Consider the following 21,831-nt stretch of genomic DNA (forward strand, 5'->3'; position numbering starts at 1 on the left):
TTTCTTTCTTTCTTTTGTCTTATACGTGACAGCTCAAAAGTTTTGAATGAATTCTGATAAAACTGAAGTAGTGTAGTGCGGGGTTATGTTACCAGTCCAATCAGATTTGGCTGACAGCCGCCAAGGTCAACTCGTTTTTGTTGTTTCCTGTAGTCCACTGTCGCCTCCTTTGTTTCGCTGATGTTGAGAGAGGTTGTTGTCCTAGCACCAGTTGTTTGGTCCCTTCATGTCCACTCTGTAGACTGTGTCATCGTCGCCCGTGATGGTCATATCATCTGTACTGTACCGTGTTTGTGATGAGCGAGGAGGAAGTGTGTTTTCCAACTCTCACTGTCATGTTGAATGCTGAGCTGTAGTCAGCTAAGGGCTTTCACACATATATGTTCCCTTTTTCCAGGTGGGCAGGGCAGTGTGTGTGTGGCCAATGCAATGGCAACGTCTGTGGCTCGGTTTCTTCTGTAGGCTAATTGGACCAGCGTGTAAGGGAGGTAGACTGGATGTGTAGTCTGACTGTCTGCTGGCTTTGTGATGACTGATGTTAGTGCAACAGGGCAGTAGTCATTTAGACAGACCACTTGTTTCTTGGCGATGGGAATGGTGGTGGACGCCCTGAAGGGAGATGTTGAAGATATTGGCAATCACCTTTGCCAGCTGGTCACACGTGCTCTGAGAACATGACCAGGAATGCTTTCTGGTCCTGGAGCTTTATATAGCTTGACCTTTTTGAAGGCCATTGTGGCAGCCTCACTCCCCACTGGAGGACATGAAACTGTGTTTGAGTGAGCATAGAGGGTGTTTAGCTTGTCTGGGAGAGATGTGACGGACTGAACACTGACCTGGTTTTTCTTTTATTAGTCAGTGATACAGCGTAGTCGTAATCGCTTGGGGTCAGAGGAGCGCAGAAGAGCGGTAAGTGGACTCCTGTGGACTTTGTCCTGGTAGTCCCACTTGGCCTTGGTTGTGACCTCAACACTGATCACTACAAAGCGGGAAAATACTTCCAACAGGCCCCTAATCTGAGCTTATACCGTTAGGTTTTAGGGGTTTTAAGCATTCTAGCCATTTTTAATAAAATGACTTCTTATATAGGACTTCATATGCTTTATATAGCACTGAAATTTGATATAGCGCTGATTAAACTTATTCTATTCAGACATTCTTATAGATGCTAATCTGAAAGTGCTGCTGAGCCTGTACTTTGGTCAGCTCGTCATGCCCTCTCTCCATCATGCTGTTGTTAATGTAATGTAAAGAAGTCATTCACTTTCTCAAAACTCATATTCTCTACATTTCATGCTTTGCCTCTCCAAAACGTGAAATAGACATGCATGCAGAAGTTGCATTACTGCATGCAATAATTGCATTACCAGCAGGGGGAGATAATATATTTAAAGCCAGGAAGTCAGTAGTGAGCAAGTATGAAGAGCATTCTAGGGTTCATATTCCTTAGAAAAGATTAAGCTAGGCAGCTAATATGTATGTACATGCAAATGTGTTAATAACGTCTGTTTAAACAATTTTGCCTTGAAATAAAACATATCTCTGCTGTTACTGCAGCTTACTGCATGCATGTACATTTCATATTTGTGGAGTTCACCAGGAACAAGAGAAATGTGACAAAATACATCGAAGATCAAAAGATACTGCAAAAGCAGCCCTAAAGTTTCTCTGCACTGGTTCTTATACAGCGCTTTACACAACTTGCCTCAATCATGTCTTTGTATGCTTTGTCCGTAAGTGCTTCCTATCTAACATTCATGTGCGTCCACACTGCATCACGTAGCTATTCAGGGTTAGTATCTTGCCCAAGGATATTTGGCATGCAGACTTGAGCACACAGTGGTCAAACCATCAACTTTCCGATCAGTAGGTGATCTGCGCTACCACCCCACCTAAGGAATTAGGGTATTCTTCAAAGACAAGAAGCTCAACCCAATGGAGCACACGTTTCAGCTATTAGATACAAAAATGAATGCAGAAACGCCCAAAAAACGAAGAGTCGCTGACAGCAGTAAGGACCTAGCAGAGCGTTTTAAAGGAGGAAGAACAGCGTTTGGTGATATCCACGGGTTCTAGACTTGAAGATGTTATACCTGCACCGCGTTGGCCAACCTCATATTAAACACTATGGATTAAGAATGGAATCGCACTCAGGTTCATATTCAATCACAATTTGGGCAATGTTCTGCTAGGAAACCTTGGTTCCTGTCATCCATGTTGATGCTACTTGGACACGTAACACCTACCTAAGCATGGTTGCAGACAAATGTGCACCATTTCATGGAAACTCTGTGCTCTGATGACTGCAGTGTCTTTCAGTGGGTTAATGCTCCCTGCCATAAAGGGGCAAACAAGGTTCAGTGATGGTTTGAGTAGCATAACAAGGAGTTTGAGGTGTTAAGTGTTCTAAAAACATATTTGCATGTCCAAATTGCTGCTATGAATGGAACCTTTCACCTATAAGTCACAGCTGTTAATAGTGATACTGATGTTGGTCATGTTCAATGTGTATTTCATGGAAGTATTTTAAGAGTGCACTATTAAATTTGTAAAATTTTTGCACATGTCGAGGAGCGTGTCAGGCTACATTTCACTGTGTGTTATACTTGTATAACTATGCATGTGACAAATAAAGAACCTTGAACCTTGAAAATGGCAAAAAGCATAGTTGCATGCAGTTCTGGCCTACAAATAAATGATGCAGGAAGCAGCAGGAAGAAATAAAATACTGTGATTGAGTTTTAAAAGCTTAAAAACTGGAAACAAGTTGAATATCTTTAAAATGCACGTCAGAAAAATGCAGATTGGCTCAAACAGTTTGTGAAGGTTTTACCAAGGAAGCAGTTTTTTAATAGATCCTCTTATATATTTTAGCCAAAGGTGTAGGGCTGTTTGGTATAACGATATATATCAGCTCACGATATGAAAACGTCTATAGTTTCATATTACGCTATCTATCGTTTGTTTTGTGGGGCGATCGTGGCTCAAGAGTTGGGAGTTTGTCTTGTAATCGGAAGGTTGCCGGTTTGAGCCCCGGCTCCGACAGTCTCGGTCGTTGTGTCCTTGGGCAAGACACTTCACTTCACACTTCAGCCTCGCCTGTCAGTGCGCCCCAGGGTAGCTGTGGCTACAATGTAGCTGCCATCACCAGTGTGTGAATGGGTGGATGACTGGATGTGTGAAGCGCTTTGGGGTCCTTAGGGACTAGAAAAAGCGCTATACAAGTACAGGCCATTTACCATTTACCATTTGTGGTGTCGCAAATGAAAGTGTTTACGGCAATATTTTTCATGGTTTTGATGGTCACTGTACAACTGCTTAAAGTTCTCTCATTCTCTTATATTTAATATAACCACACTACGGACAGACAAGCGACTGTTTTTATGCGTTATCGCTAGCAACAACGATCGTCTGGCTCCGCCGTCCGCTTGTTTAATTTCCACATAAACCTTTCACAATAAAGCTGAAGAGCCTGTTGAGATTTTTCAAAATAAACTGAATCATGTGAAATAGTATGCAGAGTGTTTATGAATGAGAGGCCAAAAAGAGCCGCCAGGTGCTAAAAAATAAACCTTAGAGCAGGCTTTTCCCCGCAGCATGCTGTGTAATAAATATTCACAAAGAAAAATGCGCCTGTTTCAACTTATCTAATACTGGACTCCAGGTACACAACACCCAGCTGGAAACACTTCACGCAAGTCGAGCTGCCCGAGATTCACAGAATTAGCTGAAAATGTTAAATTTTTGTGATATATATCGTTGTCGGGACGATAAATGTCTTATGTCAGGATAAGATCGTGGCACCCAGACTCTGGAATAACCTCCCCGTTCATATTCGCACTGCCGAGTCTATCCAGTCTTTTAAATTACGTCTTAAAACTTATTTTTTTACTTTGGCTTTTGATTCTGTCTAGTTGGCTGTTTTAGCTTGTTGCGTTGTTACCTATTGCTTGTTGTCCTCTTTTATTGTTTGTTTTAACTGTCTCATGTTTTTATTGACTGTGAAGCACTATGGTCAACACTGTTGTTTTAATATGTGCTATATAAATAAATTTTGATTGATTGAGGAGATTTTGGTCATATTGCACAGCCCTGCAAAGGTGTGCAAAACACTGAAAACTCTTTTTAACAAACAAATGTTTTTAACTAGTGGACACAGTCAGGTTCTGCTAGAGTTTTCTAAACTTTCTTGGTTCTACTAACCTAGTTAGCTGGACACTAACTTCATTTTTCTCTAAGACCTGAAGGTTTGTCAGTATTATCAGCAAAATGATGATTTTCCAAATCTTTTGTTATAGTTTTGCTATGCGCCTACTGGCCTCAGGAGGGCAGTAGAGGCCTGTCTCCACATGATCACTGTACCCCAGTATGAACTTAAATACTAATGTTTGCTGAGCTAGAAAGGAGAGCACGGTGCCATAAAAATGTGTGCTTGTTTTGTGTCTGCCTGGTGAGGCAATGGAAACAAATGTGCAGATGAAACAAAAACAGTGGGATGGAAAAAATGCAGGGCTGGGCTTGCACACACAGTGGCTGCAGCAGGGTGAGGCTGAGACCTGCAGGTGATTAGTGCAAGTATGTCTGTAGTTTCTGTAGTGTTGCTTAACATCAGTACACAACACTCGATGGACACTGAGCATCAGCAGACTGTCAGGAGGCTCACTAATATTACAGCACTGTGTTTGCACATTTCTGTCTCTCACACACACACAGTGTGGATATTATACATGGTTATGCTGAGGATATGTCGGCCAGTTTCCACTGGAAATGCCTTTTGGTTAAACTGTCAGCAAAGAATTTGCACTGATATATTTTTATATAACTTTAATGCAGATAAAAAACAGCTGCTTGTTTGCACAGACCCAAAGCAACGGGTTATTTCCCTTTTCTACATCTGTTCTCTAAAAACAGGAAGTGATTTAGTAGCTGAATAAGTTCATCACAAAGTTATAAGGTGAAAAATCATAGACATGTAGATTGCTTAAAAAACAGAAAAACACATTTCATGAAGCTGATCAAATTATATAAAAACAAAAATCTCTTGACAAAGTGAAAATACATTGATGGGTTTTTTGCACTAATAAAGTTGTGGAGTTGTAAAGTATTTTGTGTAGTGTCACTTATATCGTCAGTTATATCGTTATTGTAAATTTTCAAATGTATATTGTGATAAATATTTTTGGTCATATCGCCCTGCTCTAGCATGTATATAAGAATTCACAGCCTTTGCACAATACGTTGCTGAAGCCTTTGGTCTTTCTGAGTATGATGCTGAAAGTTTGGCACCTGTTTTTGGACAGTGTCTCCCATTCTGCTTTCTAGCACCTCTGAAGCTCCTACCGGTTGGATGGGGAGCACTGACGCAGAGCCATTATCAGAGCTCCTCAGAGACCTTTCTACATCTGCTTCAGTTGTTCCCTCAGCCCTGGTACCTCTCGATTTCCCCGTGCTCGTTCTTCCTGATGTTCTAAGCTAGGACAGGATCTATCACAGCTATGGTTTTCTGCCCACCACTGTGTCTGGTTGGTTGTCCAACAGCTGCTTGTCTGGAGTCCCACAGGACCTTAGCCTCATTGTTCTCAACAGCATTTGATGATGGCTCCCACCAGGACTTGGGACTGTGTTGTCCACGTGCCACACAGATGATCCTGTACATCAGTTAAGCTACTTGGTCGTGCCTCTCAGTGAACACTGTCACAGCTTGCATCTTACATCCTGCTGCGATGTGTTGGATAGTCTCCGGGGCAGGTTTGCATAGTTTGGGGCTGAGGTCCTGGATTGTGGCTCTGACACTCGCTAATCCTTGTCCTCCCTCTTTTATAGGGACATAGAGTGTCGTGGTCATGGACTTTGGGTGGAGGGTTTTCCCTGTTTCTTTCTGTGCCTGCTTATTGTTACAGGACATGTGTCTGTGAAGGTTCTCAGTCATCCAGGTCCTCGTAGTCAAAGGAGCTTGCAAAGAAAAGCGTCTGGACTTCTTTAAGTTGCTTGAAGACGTTTCACCTCTCATCCGAGAAGCTTCTTCAGTTCTAAGGTCAAATGGTGGAGAGTCCCAGATATAAACCTAGTGGGAGTTTCCCCCCACAGAGGGACAAAAGGACCCCCTGATGATCCTCTAATCGCCTGAGCCAAGGTGTGAAACTGGGTGTGGGTCCCAATCAGCCAGAGTTTCGGGTGAGCTCATTGTGAAACCTGGCCCCACCTTATCATGTGAATTCCTGAGGTCAGATGGCCCAGGATGTGAGTGGGCGTTAAGGCGTCTGGGAAGGGATCTCAAAACTGGATTATAGATGGCAGAGAGTTGGTGTCGTAAACCCCGCCTCTGTTCAAAGATGGTCGCTCACAGTGGACATAGATGCTTCTTTCACTCCTCTTTCAAACCATCTGTCCTCTCTGTCCAAAATGTGAACATTGGCATCCTCGAAAGAGTGACCTTTATCCTTAAGATGCAGATGGACTGCTGAGTCTTGTCCTGTGGAGGTGGCTCTTCTGTGTTGTGCCATGCGCTTGTGAAGTGGCTGTTTGGTCTCTCCAATGTAGAGGTCTGAGCATTCCTCGCTGCACTGTACAGCATACACCACATTGTTAAGTTTGTGTTTTGGCGTTTTGTCTTTCGGGTGAACCAGTTTCTGTCTGAGCGTGTTGCTGGGTCTGAAATACACTGGGATGTCATGCTTGGAGAAAACTCTCCTGAGTTTCTCTGATACACCGGCTACATAGGGGATGACAATGTTGTTGCGTCTGTCCTTCTTATCCTCCCTCGCTGGTGTCTGGTCTTCTTTTCTGTGCCTCTTTGCTGACTTTAAGAACGCCCAGTTAGGATAACCTAGGGCTGTTCGATATAACCGTATATATCGGATGACGATATAAAAACGTCTATCGTTTCATTTTACGCTGTCGTTTGTTTCGTGGTGTCGCAAAATAAACTGTTTACGGCAATATTTGTTCATGTTCTGATGTCACTGTAGCGGCTGTATTCATTTCTTAAACTTCTCTTTCTCTTATATTTAATATAACCACACTACGGACGGACAAGCGCCTGTTTTTATGCGTTGTCGTTAGCAACAACGACGGTAACAGCATCGCGTGTCCGCTTGTTTATGTTCCACATAAACCTTTCACAATAAAGCTCAAGATCCTGTTGAGACTTTTCAAAATAAACTGAATCACGTGAAAGAGCAGATTATTTACGGATGAGAAGTAAAAAAGAGCCGCCAGGTGCTAAAAAATAAACCTTAGACTCAAACGTTAGAACAGGCTTTTCCCCGCAGCACGCCGTGTAATAAATACTCACAAAGAAAACGGCGCCGTTACAACTTATGTCTAAAATGTATCGTTTCATGCATCGGTTAAAACACTCGACTCCAGCTACACGACGCGCAGCTGGAAACACTTCACACAAGTCGAGCTGCCCGAGATTCACAGACTTTACAGAAAATGTTACATTTTTGTGATTTATATCGTTATCGGACGATAGATGTCTGATATCGGGAATGAGATTTGGTCATATCGCACAGCCCTAAGATAACCGCACGTTTTGAGTGCTTCCTTTACATGTGTGTGTTCCTTCTTTTTTCCTTCAGGCTTAGAGGGAACATGTTCTGCCCGGTGGTGTAGGGTCCTAATTACTCCAAGTTTGTGTTCCAGAGGGTGATGGGAGTCAAAGAGGAGGTACTGGTCCGTGTGTGTGGGCTTCCGGTAAACTTCGATGTTGAGGTTGCCGTTCTCTTCAATGTGCACAGCGCAGTCCAGGAAAGGCAAACAGTTGTCCTTTGTGTCTTCCCTGGTGAACTTGATGTTTTTATCCACAGCGTTAATGTGCGCAGTGAAGGATTCCACTTCTTGTGTCTTGATTTTGACCCAGGTGTCGTCCACATATCTGTACCAGTGGCTGGGTACTCTTCCTTTGAAAGAGCCAAGAGCCTTCCTTTCCACTTCCTCCATGTAAAGGATGGCACAGCCATGTTTTTGTCTGTAAAAGCCTTTGTTGTATTTGAAGTATGTGGTGATGAGGCAGAGGTCTAACAGTGTGCAGGTCTGATCGGAGGTGAAGTTGGTGCTGTCTTCTTGTAGTCGTTTTCTGACCGTCTCCACTGGACATATGCATTTACAGCTTGGAGCTTATTCGTATCATTCAGCTGGCTTGTCAGCACCTGCCTTTCTTTCTGGCTGTACCTGACTGTGGCTGACCTTTGTGCATAGTCATCATGTTCCCACTGTCCTGTGGGATATCCAGGTACGTGTAGCTTTTGTACAACATCTGCTGTTGTTCCTCCACCCCTTCAGTGCGGATGAGCTTGCCTGTCTTTGCAGCCATTCGACTGTACTTATCCAGTCTGAATAACATCCTGATGCCTTCACTGTACATCCTGGTGATGTGGATCAGTGAGTCTGTGTCCTGGCTTATAGCTTGTCATCCATGTACAGTAGTTGGCTGATGGTTGCTCCACTGCAAAATTTGTAGCCATGTCCACTGTTAAATGGTAAATGGACTGATTCTTATAGTGCTTTTCTACTCTCAAAGTGCTTTAAACAACATCCATCCATTCTGTCGGGGTCGCAGGGCAGCTAGAGCCTTTCCCAGCTACCATAGGGCAGGAGGCAGGGTCCACCCTGGACAGGTCTCCAGGCTGTCGCAGGGCTAACAGACAACCATTCACTTCCAGGTTGGAGTAATCTGCTGGTAGCTTCATGGTGTCTGTAAACTTGATTTTTCAGAGTCTTAACAATCCATTCAAATTTGGCTCAGATCTACCAAAGTCTTCAAGGTCATTGTTCAAAACATCGACCTCTGACCTCTCCTTCAAGGTCAGTCATTTGATTTAGCAGACATCTGCACTCTAAGTGCTTCTTGGTGATCTTTGTAAATATTGTGACTTTTTTCCCCCTCAATGAAATGAAAAGTCATGTATGTTGTATATGTCAGCCATCATGTTTAGTCTTTGGCTTTCGGCCTCAGAGAGACGTAGTTCTTCTTGTAATTAAATTAGTTAATATCTAACTAATTAAAGATTATACTTTTTCTTTTATTTGGCTTTAATTGATATCTTATGTAACTGTATTATTCAGTTCCAGTGTACGGCACTTTGGTTGTTTTAAAGTGCTTCATCAATAAAGATGATGATGTTGACTGTATGAGCAGTCAGACACAGTGTTGTCTGTCATTGTGTGAAGCTTTAAGCTCTCTGCTATTAATGCCTCACAGAAACCTGTTATCAACCTGCCTCTGGATCCCTTCATGCTTCTCACTCGTCCTGTCTTTCTACTCTTCCTTCACCCCTTTTATTTTTTACTTTGGGCGTCAGTCTCCCAGCTACCTGTGTCATTTCTCTGTCTTTCAGTCATATATACAAAGAAAAGATATGAATGTATGTTTTTGTTCTGCGTGTGGAATCCAAAGTGAGGCTCCCTGTCATAGTTTCCACTAAGAAACAGCATCAGGAGGCAGAGTGATGTCAGCTCTGTCTCCCACTCTCTCGCACAGACGCAGTCACTGCCCTTCATTCTGTATGATTAGTCAGTGTTGTATCTGTCAGTGGAGGAATAGGAAGAGAGAAGAAAATAGATTTCCCTCCTCCTTCCACCGATGATTGGCCTGCAGTGAATGAGACCAGGAAAAAGAGAGGAGGGGACTGTGGCTAATGCGTCATAGGCTGGCAGGGCCTCATTTAAGTGGCTTTGGATCTGGGAGAGAGAGAGAGATTAAAGTGTGAGTGACATTTTCAGCTCTCCACACCCAAATCTCTGGAAAATTCCTTGAGTTTTCAGTCTGCTGCTGAGCGAGACAGGAACAAGCTGCAGCAGAAGAAAACGCAGATTAGCAAATGTTAGATGTTGTTTTCAATTTCTAACTTTAGATTCTCGTTTCATAATCTTGGAATGTGCCGCACTGCCTCTCTAACGTTGTGGACTTGATGTACTGTGGGCACCGAAGGAGGAAAACTGCTGCTGCGCATGTGAAGCCAGTGCTGGGGAAGAACCCGACCACGGTCCTGTTTGGAACATCCCATTGTCTCTGCTCGTCCGTCACCCTGGGGAAAGCAACAGTCCTCCAACCTCGTCCCTCCTCTTCCTCAACTTCATTGACTGTTACAGCATTGCATCGCACCCTGAACTCAGTTATCAGGTGGAAAAGGTTGCGGATCGGCGGGTTGCCTGTCATGCACATTAAGACCACTAAATGTAACCGGTTCTGCCTGGTGGCCTCGGTGACCAGCCGGGAATTATTCCACCACTCTGAGGTGCAGGTAACAGTACGGTGTCACTAAAGGATTTCCTGGAATTTGACTGCAGCTGACCCTGTGTGCATCCTGAGACATCTTTACTGGCTTCCAGGCTCGACCAGCAGCTTCCAACTGCATTTTGTGTTGACTGTATATAGGTTTTATGTGCAGTTCATCATGTAATGTAGCTATTGAGAGGTCTGCTTAAACGTGATTTTACAGCTGAATCAACCCAAGCATCCAGCTCAACTACCCTCTAAAAATGGTCTTTCAGTAGTAATGCAGCAAGTCGACTGTTAGATGGTGTAATGACAGCCAAGACTGACTGTAAAACACAGTAATGAGGATTTTGCAGCATGGCCGTGCTTTTTAACATAGTTTCCTTAAGCTGTTGGTGCAACTCGATAATAAAACAGTGTTAAGAAAAAGATGAATCCTACATCTGCACTAATGTGTGCTAATCTGTAGGCGTTTAGGTAATATCGATCATTTCAGTGTGTCTGCATGATCAGATGTCTGTGCCTTTATTCATAGAATCTTCAAACTGGCTCTTGCTCAATATTTTTAGTGAAGAAAGTGAAGAAAGTGCTAAATGGGCTGAACGGAGTTGAAGTCTGTAAGATGGTTCAGAGATCTCAGTCATTACTTCAGTCTCCTCCTGCTGTCTGCTTCCTCTGTGTTTCCAGGCTGGCTTTGAGGCCTTGTTCCGTTCATTCGACTCGGAGGTGCAGTTCCAGTACTTCAAGTCGTTTCGGCGGATCAGGATCAGTTTCAGAGATGCTCTGGCTGCAGCGGAGGCGAGACTCCGACTACATAAGACGGACTTCAACGGCAAAGAAATGAGACTTTACTTCGCTCAGGTAATATCTGTAGGCTGAGATCTATCAGACACATGAATGTAACTTGTAACAGACCTTCAAGGCGCTAAACCAGGCGGAGCTCTTGATTCACTTTCTGAATGTCGTCTATGGTTGTCCCAGAGTTTGGAATAATAAATGAAAATTGAAATAATAACTAAAAAACAGCTTGTACATTGTGGAAGAACATTAGCTTGTGTGTTATAGCAGTGTTCGTTCTTCTCTTATAGAGATGTGCATACTTTCACTTATTGTGACACCGGTCAGCGTCCTCCAGACTAAATTTGACATGTTAGCTTCAGTTTAATATGAATGGAGCTGCTGCTCTGTATACGTCTATAAGAATAGAATAACTTAGTGTAGTTTATAAGTGTTACATTCTGTCTACCTAAACAATGTTGTTAGCTTGCTTTATGTCAGCTAGCTGATTAATTCATCCTTTCTAATGCTACAAAATAATAAACATTTCAGTTCAGTTTTATTTATACAGCGCCAAATCACAACAACAGTCGCCTCAAGGTGCTTTATATTGTAAGGTCGACCCTACAATAACACATACAGAGAAAAACCCAACAATCATATGACCCCCTATGAGCAGCACTTTGGCGACAGTGGGAAGGAAAAACTCCCTTTTAACAGGAAGAAACCTCCAGCAGAACCAGGCTCAGGGAGGGGCGGGGCCATCTGCTGCGACCGGTGCACAATGCCCTGTGGTGAATGACGCAGTGGGCAGTGATTAGACGTTCCACTTCACAGTAGGGCGGATCCCAGAAGCATAGGATTTCCACCTCCATGTTTGCTGTGGGGACTTGGGGTGGTACTCTCACTGGAGCAGTGGGACGATGCCAGTTACATGCAAATCAACGTAGAACCTTTGCAACGCTTTTTCTTCTTCTACTAGAATGAAACTACCCTAAAAATGAGAAACTGTTCGTTTGTTTTTAAGCAAACTTACAAAGTCAGAAGAGGATTGAATAAATAATTTTCTCACTGTAGTTAAAGTTGGTGAAATACACAGGAAAAAATATCCAATAAATCACTGAATCTACAGTTTAATGTGACTGTGGCTTCAGTGGTACGACTATAGAAGCACTGTATAAATATCAGTGCATTAGTTAGCTGGGTAGGTAGGTGACAGAAACATAATCATCAATCCGTTTCTTTCTATATGATGCTACAGTCTCAGTAAACCTGTGATATATTGCTGGTTATTATAAAGTGCTGCCCTGCCTTTGCACTGTGTAGTCTGTGCACATAGGGAGTCCTCGGCTGGAGCCTCCCAAGCCAGAGAAGCAGTTCCTGATCTCGCCTCCTGCTTCCCCTCCAGTCGGCTGGGAACAGTCTCAGGACGCCACCCCGGTCATCAACTATGACCTGCTTTGTGCCATCTCTAAACTGGGGCCAGGTATACAACACATTATGATTTGTGTTTTCCATCTGTCTGTGAATGTGTGACAGGTTTGTAAAACACAATCGACACTTCCTGCAGTCTCAAATGCAAACTGAAGGCTCTTTACAGGCTTGGAACGAAGCTGAGTGGTACATGATTTAAAACGCTGTTCCTCTTCTTTTAATCTTTTTGTCTTCCTTCATTTAATTCTCGATAAATTCATCACAACTGATTACAAGTGCAAAGTGTGTGAGCTTGTCTCCACACTGATATTGACATCAACGCCTACAACTCAAAGTCAGGAGCCAGGTAGCAATGACTGCCAGCAGAACTGCAGACAGGTGTGGTGTTTAGAGGGAAAACCCAACACCGCGATCAGAGCGTCGTTACTGTCACGGAAACAAGTACAACAAAATTAAGTGCTGTCCCTGCTGCACTGAAAAGAACAGAAATAATAAAGAGAAAAACTATAAAATGAGATTTAAAAAGGACAAAAGAACCATCTATTGCACTTAAGGAGCTGCGCTATGGTAGGTGCTCATTGCAGTGTTTCATTTTCATTTCCACTTTATTTAACAGCGACCATGTACAACAAAACAATCTCCTTAGAGAAAAGTAAGTAGTAAGTAAGTAAGTAAAATTTATTTATATAGCGCTTTTCACAGATAAAAATCACAAAGTGCTTTACAACACAGAAAATGGAAATATAAAAACAATGTCCCAGGCCGGGATCGAGATGACATCACGTAAATAGAGCAACAGTGCATACTAGATTCCAGATACTCAGGAAGCTGAGCCCTGAATTATGATACAAACCATTCACACGGAGGTCTTCAAGGTCAGTTTAATGATAATTGGTCAATAATTGACTAAAAGGCTTAGAAACTATCATTATTACAAACAGTGTATTGTGAACATATAGAAGGTATTGCAGATAAGATTTAAAGATTTAAAATATGTCACATTTGACCACTGATCTCTTTTTCATGGGCAATAGAAAGATCTGAAGGTAAAAGTCAGTTTTAAATGGCACTATACAACTTTATTATGTTTCTTACTGCTCTTGTTTCTATTGAATACATATAGGGATTCTAAATATCACGTTACTTTTGACCTCTGACCTCTTCTTCAAGGTCAAACTTTCATGAAATGTGGGGGAGGTTCTATAAATTAATGCTTACAAGTCTTGTGCATGTCACACAATCCATTATTGTTGTTGTTGTTATTATTGTTATTATTATTATTATTATTATGTGTTAGTGAAAGTCTGGCAACACAGCTTTGTATAGCCATACAGGCGAATGGCTCCTCGAGAGACATGGGTGACACTGAGCTCAGGGAAGTGATGGGAAACCCACACTTCATGCACATCTGCTAGCATAGACACACAGCACATTTAAAAGCAGTGAGGATTAGAAACCAACAAATGTTTCTGGCACAACTTCACCTTCTTCCAAGGTGCATGGAGAAGACAAAGATCTGATGACCTGAAGACTCCAGCAACACTTAAAGTAATCCGGTCTTTAAGTGATGACGTGACGAATCCTGCTTCCAAACTGCTGTGTTCACTAAGGCTGTTGTGTTTTTAACTTATTTTAATGCTTTGTGTCTTGTTCTATGTAATCTACAAGCCCTTACAAACAGTCAGTGATCACTGTCGGCCTCTCGGTTTTTATTACCGCTAATCATGTTAAAGCTCTGTTTTTAAAACCTTATGATGTAACTACAGCCCAGCGCATGCAGCAGTATATTAGTGACTAACCTTGTATTGTGGATGGATTATCTCAGTTGTTCTCCTGACTGAAGCTTGGTCCGTTTACAGCATCCTGCCATGTGACTGCATTTGCTATCAGGAACTTTAACGTTAACTTTTATAGGTGGAAACTTTTTAGTGTTCGTCCTCCAGCTTCAGTGTTTATGCTATGCTAACATAGCTGTGTCGCTAGCGATCACGTAGCACATCATTATATAGCAGCTAGCCCAACTTCAGTAACCCTACAAACGTCACTGCTGTTTAGTTTTGTCTTGATTTATGTTGGAAGTGATAGCAGAGCTGTACGTTTGAATTTTTCAGAAATCTCTCAGTCAGAACATGCTACATCATGTTTAGGTGGAAGCTACGAGCCTGCTAACTTCTAACTCTGTTAAATGTAATAAATTCTGTTTTCATGGATGCCTGGATGTTAAACTTAATTGTTACACCTGGTAGAGCAGCACGCTGATCATTTTATTACAGATGAAAGAATTTAGACAGTTTTTAACTCTCAGTAATGCCGCAGTGATCATGTGACTTTGGGACCTGCAGCAGAGTTTAGGCCCGGGAACGGCTAATGACGTCAGACTTAAAGACTGGATAGGGGCGGCTTTACTAAGTGACCAACACGCTTTGGCGTGTGGCCTTCAATGACCTCGATGAAGGCCACACCCCGAAACACGTTTGTCACTTAGTAAAGCTGTTCCCTATTACTTTAAATTTGACTATTTGACTGTTAAAACTATTTAGACCTGTTGCAGCTCCACATGCTGATGCTATGTTCACACCACCAATGTCAAAGTTAGAAGAAGTAAAGGTAGTATGGGTTAGGAGTTGGTGTCGGCTGATGTGGCTAAAGCAGATAGATTCTGCCTCCAGATGTATAAAAGCAATGTTTCCTAAAATTGAATGATTAAAATAGTTTCTTTGATACATTTGAAATTGCCAGCTGATGTCAGAACTCATTGACATCTAAGACTGAGATCATCAGGTCGTCAGGATCGTGACAGCTTTGTTCTCCATTTTGCATTATCTCTATCGCTGAAGAGGGAAACCTCATCGCTGCACAGTGACTTGGTACATTGTAGCACGCCCTGTGGGAAACGTCCTCCAATTTGACCTTTTTTGTTTTATTCTTAGGGGGGAAGTACGAGCTTCACACAGCAACACCAACCACTCCCAGCGTGGTCGTCCATGTGTGCGACGACGAACGCGGTGACAGCTCCGCACCCGATGACAGCGACCAGGATGACAAGCCCCGCCCACCACGACCAAAGATCATTCAGACTCGACGGCCTGACTACACACCTAGAGTTGAGCAGTGAGCGGTGCTGACAGGGGAATCTGTACTGTGTCAGCGTCGATCAGCAGCTGAACACGCTCGCAGAGATTTGGATAAAACTGTGAGAAGGCGTCTGTGGGTGCTGCAATATCCAGCTGAAGCAAATGACTAGAATTGCATGCTGCATTTGTGTCGTGTTCGACAGACCGAAGCGGGAAAGGGTTTAAATGGACTTACTGTACGACCGTTGATATCTGCTCTGGTGCTCCATTTGTCTGTTATTAAGGTGTGAAGCAACCCGCTTCAGCTTTTTCACATTTTAGTGGCTTGTGTGCTCACTAGCATGAAGTCATGACAGTGTCCATTGCTCTGCACTGTTGTCTGATGTATCTGCTTGGCCTAAACAAAGCTGGCCTCCTGCTGTCTTTGCTGCGACTCAGTTTCCCAAAAAAAGCAGTTTTCCTGGAATTCTCTTCAAAGTAGTGTTTGAAGTTTGCTGCATTCTGTGTGTGTGTTGTCTCATAGCAAACAGCTGTTATTAAAGGCACCCACATAGGAAGTGATTTGTAGTGACGGAGACCTTCAGGCAACAACTATCAAGATGGCTGCTGGTGGCGTGAAGTTTGGAGTTAACCCTCGAGAACCTGAATGTCTGCAGGCCGCTGACTCTCAACAACACAGCGATACACCGTGATCACATCCTGCGTGGGCGGCCGTTTACTCTTTGACTTAAAGTCCAACCAATGTTTATCTGTTACTTTAGAACGCCACACTTACCTGTTCGTGTCACTGACCATGCCGTGCTGTAACAGATGACACTTTCTGCCATGTGGGGGTTAAATAGTATTCTGAAAAATGTCTTTCTGCCAATGTGTGCGAGCGCTGCTGTTCAACCAGTGACTCAAGGCCCAAACACGCTGCCGGTTATTTTGGGGCCTGTTTTGTACTTGTGGCACATCCAGCTCATGTCCTATGGCTTCTACTATGAAGCAGGATGGTCAAGATAAAAATGGTCTTATCCAGGTCATCTCAGGGTTAACCCTGGATTTTCTTTACTTAGATGGTGCAGTAAGACGTGGTATATATCACTCATGTACCCATGGTAACTAACCTCTTATAAAAGGAGGTTATGATAGAGATCGCAGATCACCACCTACGTACCAGTCTGTGCAGTCCCTCAGACCTCTGTGTGTGGATACTGGGAGGGTCTAAATTATTTGTAGTGTGTGAAGTCTACATGTTCGCTGCAATTAAACCGTTTCAGTTCTGTGAGGATTAGTGTATGGTCCCAAAACAGAGCTCCTTGTTGTACTCGCTCAGTTTGTATCAAATGAATTCTGCTCTTGTGTTTATTCACTGTCAGGCTGCAGCTGATACAATAAAAACTCTTTCAAACAGACATTTCATTACATTATAGTCAGTCAGATCCTCTGATGTCTTAATGATAGAGTTGTGATATTGAGAAGTTTGATAAGTTACACAGTCAGCAGTTTTGGCAGCTTTCCTTCCTGGTTTCAAATCGGCTAAACTTCATATAATTTTAATACTAAAGCAGTGTACAGCACCTCTGTTACTGCATGTGTTTAACTTCTCATATTTTTATCTTCCTTCTTAACTCTCAGCCGTATCAGACTGATGGGGACTGTGGTCACCCTGCCGACAGGCCCAAGTTTGTGAAGCGATAACTCAAGAATGAGGCGACATAGGTTTTTGAAATTAATACCATAGGAGGCTGAGGGGTAGCACTGTAAAATCTGCTGCTCTGCTGGCTGTTTACGTACCATGTTTGACCGGGCAACACCATCCCTTTCATGTGACAGTGCAGAGAAATCCCGGGTTGACCAGCGATGGGAAGTTTTATCCTGATTTCAGATATTCCAGTAAGAGAATAAAGGATGGGATATACTGGACTTGCTTCGTAGTACAGGGCCCTGTTGTGTGCATGTTTGACTGTGTGTTTTCAAAGATGTACTAACTGCTGTGTTGCTGTTGCATCAGTAGGGTTACAGCAATTTCCAACTAATTGTTGTTTGATTTCCAAAATGTTGCAGCCGTGAACGCGGCGTCATTGTCACCCTGCCAGTATGGGCTGGCAGACGTTGGGGACAACGAAGTATTGACTGACTGAACGAAGATGGCTTGTTTCACATTGATACCATAAGTGTATCTACTATGAGGCTGAGGTGCAGCACTGGCTATCTTTAATATGTCTGCTTTTCTGAAGTTTTTATAAGACTAGCTTAGCTTTTTCTGCTATATAGTGCTCAGCTGCAGATGTTCGAACGCTGTGTCTCAAATCTGTGTAGCTAATGCATAACACAGGACTGTCACCTCTACATGAACATTTCAGAACTGGACTGATGCTATATATCCCAGTTTAACTCTGTATAAATGGAATCACAACACACTTGTTTGTTTCAACCTGTAAATGGAACTTTAGGGCCACGTGACACTTTGTGATACTGAAAGAATCTAAAAATGAAAACGTGTCTGTCTTTGCCAGTCGAGCATCTTAACGGGCTGTAACTGCATCTTTAGTCCGGGTATTTTGTTTCCCTTTCATTTAGACACAATTGGACAGTGTGGTGGTTTGGCTACTTTTTTACTAGAATTTTATTATTTTTGAAATAAGTAATAAGTTACCATAAATAAATATTTCCCCATCTAATTCCATCTGTGTCATTGTCCTATATAAGAGTATATGTCTGTATTACACACATAAGTTTGAGTATATTTCTGAACTGTTTTAAGGACTCCTGGTTGAACTCATTTGAATGAGGTTTGTGTTTTTCCTGTATGTGAATTTTGTAATATTTTGGTCACAGTGGGCTGGACGTTTTGACAGTGTAAATAAACACCGTTCGAAAGCCTTCCACAGACTAGAATCACAAAAAGAAGTGTCCTCACTCTGTTGTGTTAACTTCAGTGATCTCTTCCTCTAAACCATTAATGAGCCTTCTAGACTCCATTCGTTCAACACTTCTCAAAGACATTTTAGCTTTGATTAACGCTTTCTTTACTAACAGATAAGACACTGCATGCGTTCGACGTTATTAAACCATTCCTTTAAAAGGCCTTTCTTTGATCCAGCTGTCTCCCCTTATTTACTTCTTCAGACTGAAGACGTCACTTGGATGAGTGACGAAACGTTTCTCCCACTGAAAACTTCCACATGAACAGAATCAACTCTTTGGCTTTTTTAGCTACTAACCCCAATTCATACATCAGAGTATGAATATGTGTGAATGTTAGATAGAAAAAGCATTTTTTAAAAAGTGCTTGTGTGAACGGGTGAATGAGGAATGTTGTATAAAGCACTGTGAGTGCTCAGGTACAGTAGAACAGCGCCATAGATGAAACATTTTTGTGACAAATGCTAGTGGAATCATTCTTATGAGTGGCATCTATTTGGTTCTTTTCAATTCAATTTTATTTATAAAATGCCAAATCACAACGACAGTCGCCTCAAGGCGCTTTATATTGTAAGGTAGACCCTACAATAACACATACAGAGAAAAACCCAACAATCATATGACCCCCTATGAGCAGCACTTTGGCGACAGTGGGAAGGAAAAACTCCCTTTTAACAGGAAGAAACCTCCGCAGAACCAGGCTCAGGGAGGGGCGGGGCCATCTGCTGTGATTGGTTTGGGGTGAGAGAAGGAAGACAGGATAAAGACATGCTGTGGAAGAGAGACAGAGATTAATAACAGATATGATTCAGCAGAGAGGTCTTTAACACATAGTGAGTGAAGAAGAAACACCCAGTGCATCATGGGAATCCCCAACAGCCTCAGGGCTCAGCGTCACCTGATCGAGCCTGAATCCAAACTGGAAGCTGGTTCCACAGAAGAGGGGCCTGAAAACTGAAGGCTCTGCCTCCCATTCTACTTTTAAATACTCTAGGAACAACAAGTAGGCCTGCAGAGCGAGAGCGAAGTGCTCTAATAGGGTGATATGGTACTACAAGGTCATTAAGATAAGATGGGGCCTGATTATTTAAGACCTTGTATGTGAGGAGCAGGATTTTGAATTCTGGATTTAACAGGAAGCCAAAACAGGAGAAATCTGCTCTCTCTTTCCTGTCGGGACTCTTGCTGCAGCATTTTGGATTAGCTGAAGGCTTTCAGCGAGTTTGTAGGACTTCCTGATAATAATGAATTACAGTCGTGTAATTCATGAACTAGTGAACCTTCTCAGGAGTGGCAGGCCGACTAATTACTCCAAGACCGCAGTGACGAGTCCTCCGAGAGGTCACAAAAGACCCCAGAACAACATCCCAAGAACCGCAGGCCTCATCTGTGCCAATTAAGGTCAGTGTTCATGAGAAAGAGACTGAGCAACAATGGCCTGCATGGCAGAGCTCCAAGATAAAAAAATATATATATATAAAGTACTTTCAAACAAAGTGCTGCACAGCTATTTGAAAAGGAACATAAAGGCTTGTCACAGACAGAAATATCTTGATGATCAGTGACTTTTGGGAGAATATTCTGTGGACAGAAGAGGCAACATTTGTAATTTTTGAAAGGTGTGTGTCCCATTACGTCTCACGTAAGTGGAATGCATAATTTCAGAAGAGGAACATCACAACAACATTAAAATATGGTGGTGGCAGTGTGACGGTGGCAGTGCCGCTATCGAAGAAGAATAGTTTGCACTGCTGACAGAGACGAATCTGTTGTTGAGGTATGAGGGGAGCCAGTGTAGTGCTGTGCCGCTGACACCAGCACTGAAGTGCAGGCGTTGTACAAGACCGTTGTGGTTTCTATTCTATGCTGCAGGTTGCCTTGATACTAATGATGGTCTGTTTGAAGTTGAAGCTTCATGTGTCATAAAAAGAAGTCACAAGAAAAGGAAGAACACAGCATGGATATGTCACATGATATTAAACTGAAGCTGGTGGGCAGAAACTTGGTAGAGTGGGCAATCATAATGAAGCAGTTCCTTTTAATTTGTAGATTCAAGCTGCTCTTCATATTTCTGGCCACCAGATGTCACCAAAGACTGTATTGAAAAGCTTTGATCAATGAACCTTTTTCAATACAAGCTTCAGTGCTTCAGAAAGTGTCATTTGGCCGTCACTATCCGAAACTCACCTTTTGAGACTTTTGAGAGGATTGGAAGTTTGTAGGTTGGTCAGTAGTTTTTTGGTAAGGTGGGTTCTAGGTTATTGTTCTTCATCAGAGGTCCAACTGCCTGCTTGAAGAGAGCTGAACCAGTACTGAAAGACAGAACTGTTGATGATTGAGAGAATGCTTGGACCAGCGTCTCGTGGATAGGTTGTGGATTTAATGAAAGAAGGATGGGATAGTGTGGTATGAAAACAGATCAGAAGAAAGAATCAGTTAAAATGTGAGGGGAGGTAGTAATACTACTCCTAATATTCTGAACTTTACTAGCAGAGGCATCCTAAAAAGGCACTGGAGGAGATAAAAGAGTTGGTGGTGGAGAACAAAATCCTCATAATGGGATTATTGGAGGTTTTTGTGATTTTGTAAAAGAAATATTTACAACAGCAGATTTACAGATTTCCTCTGGGTTATTTTACAAAATTAAAAACAGAGCTTGAAACTTGCTCCTCCTTCAATGTCTCTCTGGTTTTATACAATCTGTCCTGAGAGCTCCAGTGTCACTGATCCAGGGTGACTTTTAAGGCCTGGGTTTACTCAGTTTATACGGAGCAATGGTTTCAATAACTGTGGCGCAAGTGGTGCTGAATAAGTTGATAAGGCGAGGGAGCTGGAGGCAGGTGCTTTCAAAGGCCTCACCAAAATTCTTAGCAGTAGAGGAATTAATACAACCTGATCAGCGTAATGTGTCCAATTCAGTGTTAGGTACAGGAAACATGGAGCAGTGCATACAAATGACAGGAAAGCGGTCTGATAAGCAGGCATCACTTACATTCAGATTAAAATCGAACACCTGATGGCAACACAGTGTGTGGCCTAGTTTGAGAGGGTGTAGTCTGTTCATGAACCAGAAATCCAGAGAGGCTGTATAGATGAATTCAAAACGCTTCTGGAAAATATCTGTCAAATATGTGAAATCACATGTACCATATCACCCTATCAGAGCACTTCGCTCTCGCTCTGCAGGCCTACTTGTTGTTCCTAGAGTATTTAAAAGTAGAATGGGAGGCAGAGCCTTCAGTTTTCAGGCCCCTCTTCTGTGGAACCAGCTTCCAGTTTGGATTCAAACTTTCCTTTTTGCTAAAGCATATAGTTAGGGCTGGACCAGGTGACCCTGAATCCTCCCTTAGTTATGCTGCAATAGACGTAGGCTGCCGGGGATTCCCATGATGCATTGAGTTTTTCCTTTCCAGT

General features: G+C 42.7%; 1 protein-coding gene across 2 annotated transcripts in view; it reads left to right on the plus strand.

The window, feature by feature from the left end:
• The window catches only part of LOC102314255 (calcipressin-1), an 18,725-nt gene extending 1,821 nt beyond the window's left edge, over positions 1-16,904 (plus strand). Inside the window, exons 1-4 of one of the 2 annotated variants that reach the window (XM_005950158.3) lie at positions 7,889-10,247; positions 10,910-11,083; positions 12,326-12,485; positions 15,364-16,904. In XM_005950158.3, coding sequence (XP_005950220.1) covers positions 9,915-10,247; positions 10,910-11,083; positions 12,326-12,485; positions 15,364-15,548 — 852 coding nt within the window. In that variant the 5' untranslated portion in view covers positions 7,889-9,914 and the 3' untranslated portion in view covers positions 15,549-16,904. Of the gene's footprint in view, positions 1-7,888; positions 10,248-10,909; positions 11,084-12,325; positions 12,486-15,363 lie in introns of those variants that run through there. The other variant, XM_005950159.3, reaches the window with a different exon arrangement.
• The last annotated feature ends 4,927 nt before the right edge of the window (positions 16,905-21,831 follow it).

This window comes from Haplochromis burtoni, unplaced genomic scaffold (assembly GCF_018398535.1).
Source record: "Haplochromis burtoni strain Fernald_Lab_line unplaced genomic scaffold, NCSU_Asbu1 Contig_741, whole genome shotgun sequence".
NCBI lineage: Eukaryota > Metazoa > Chordata > Actinopteri > Cichliformes > Cichlidae > Haplochromis > Haplochromis burtoni.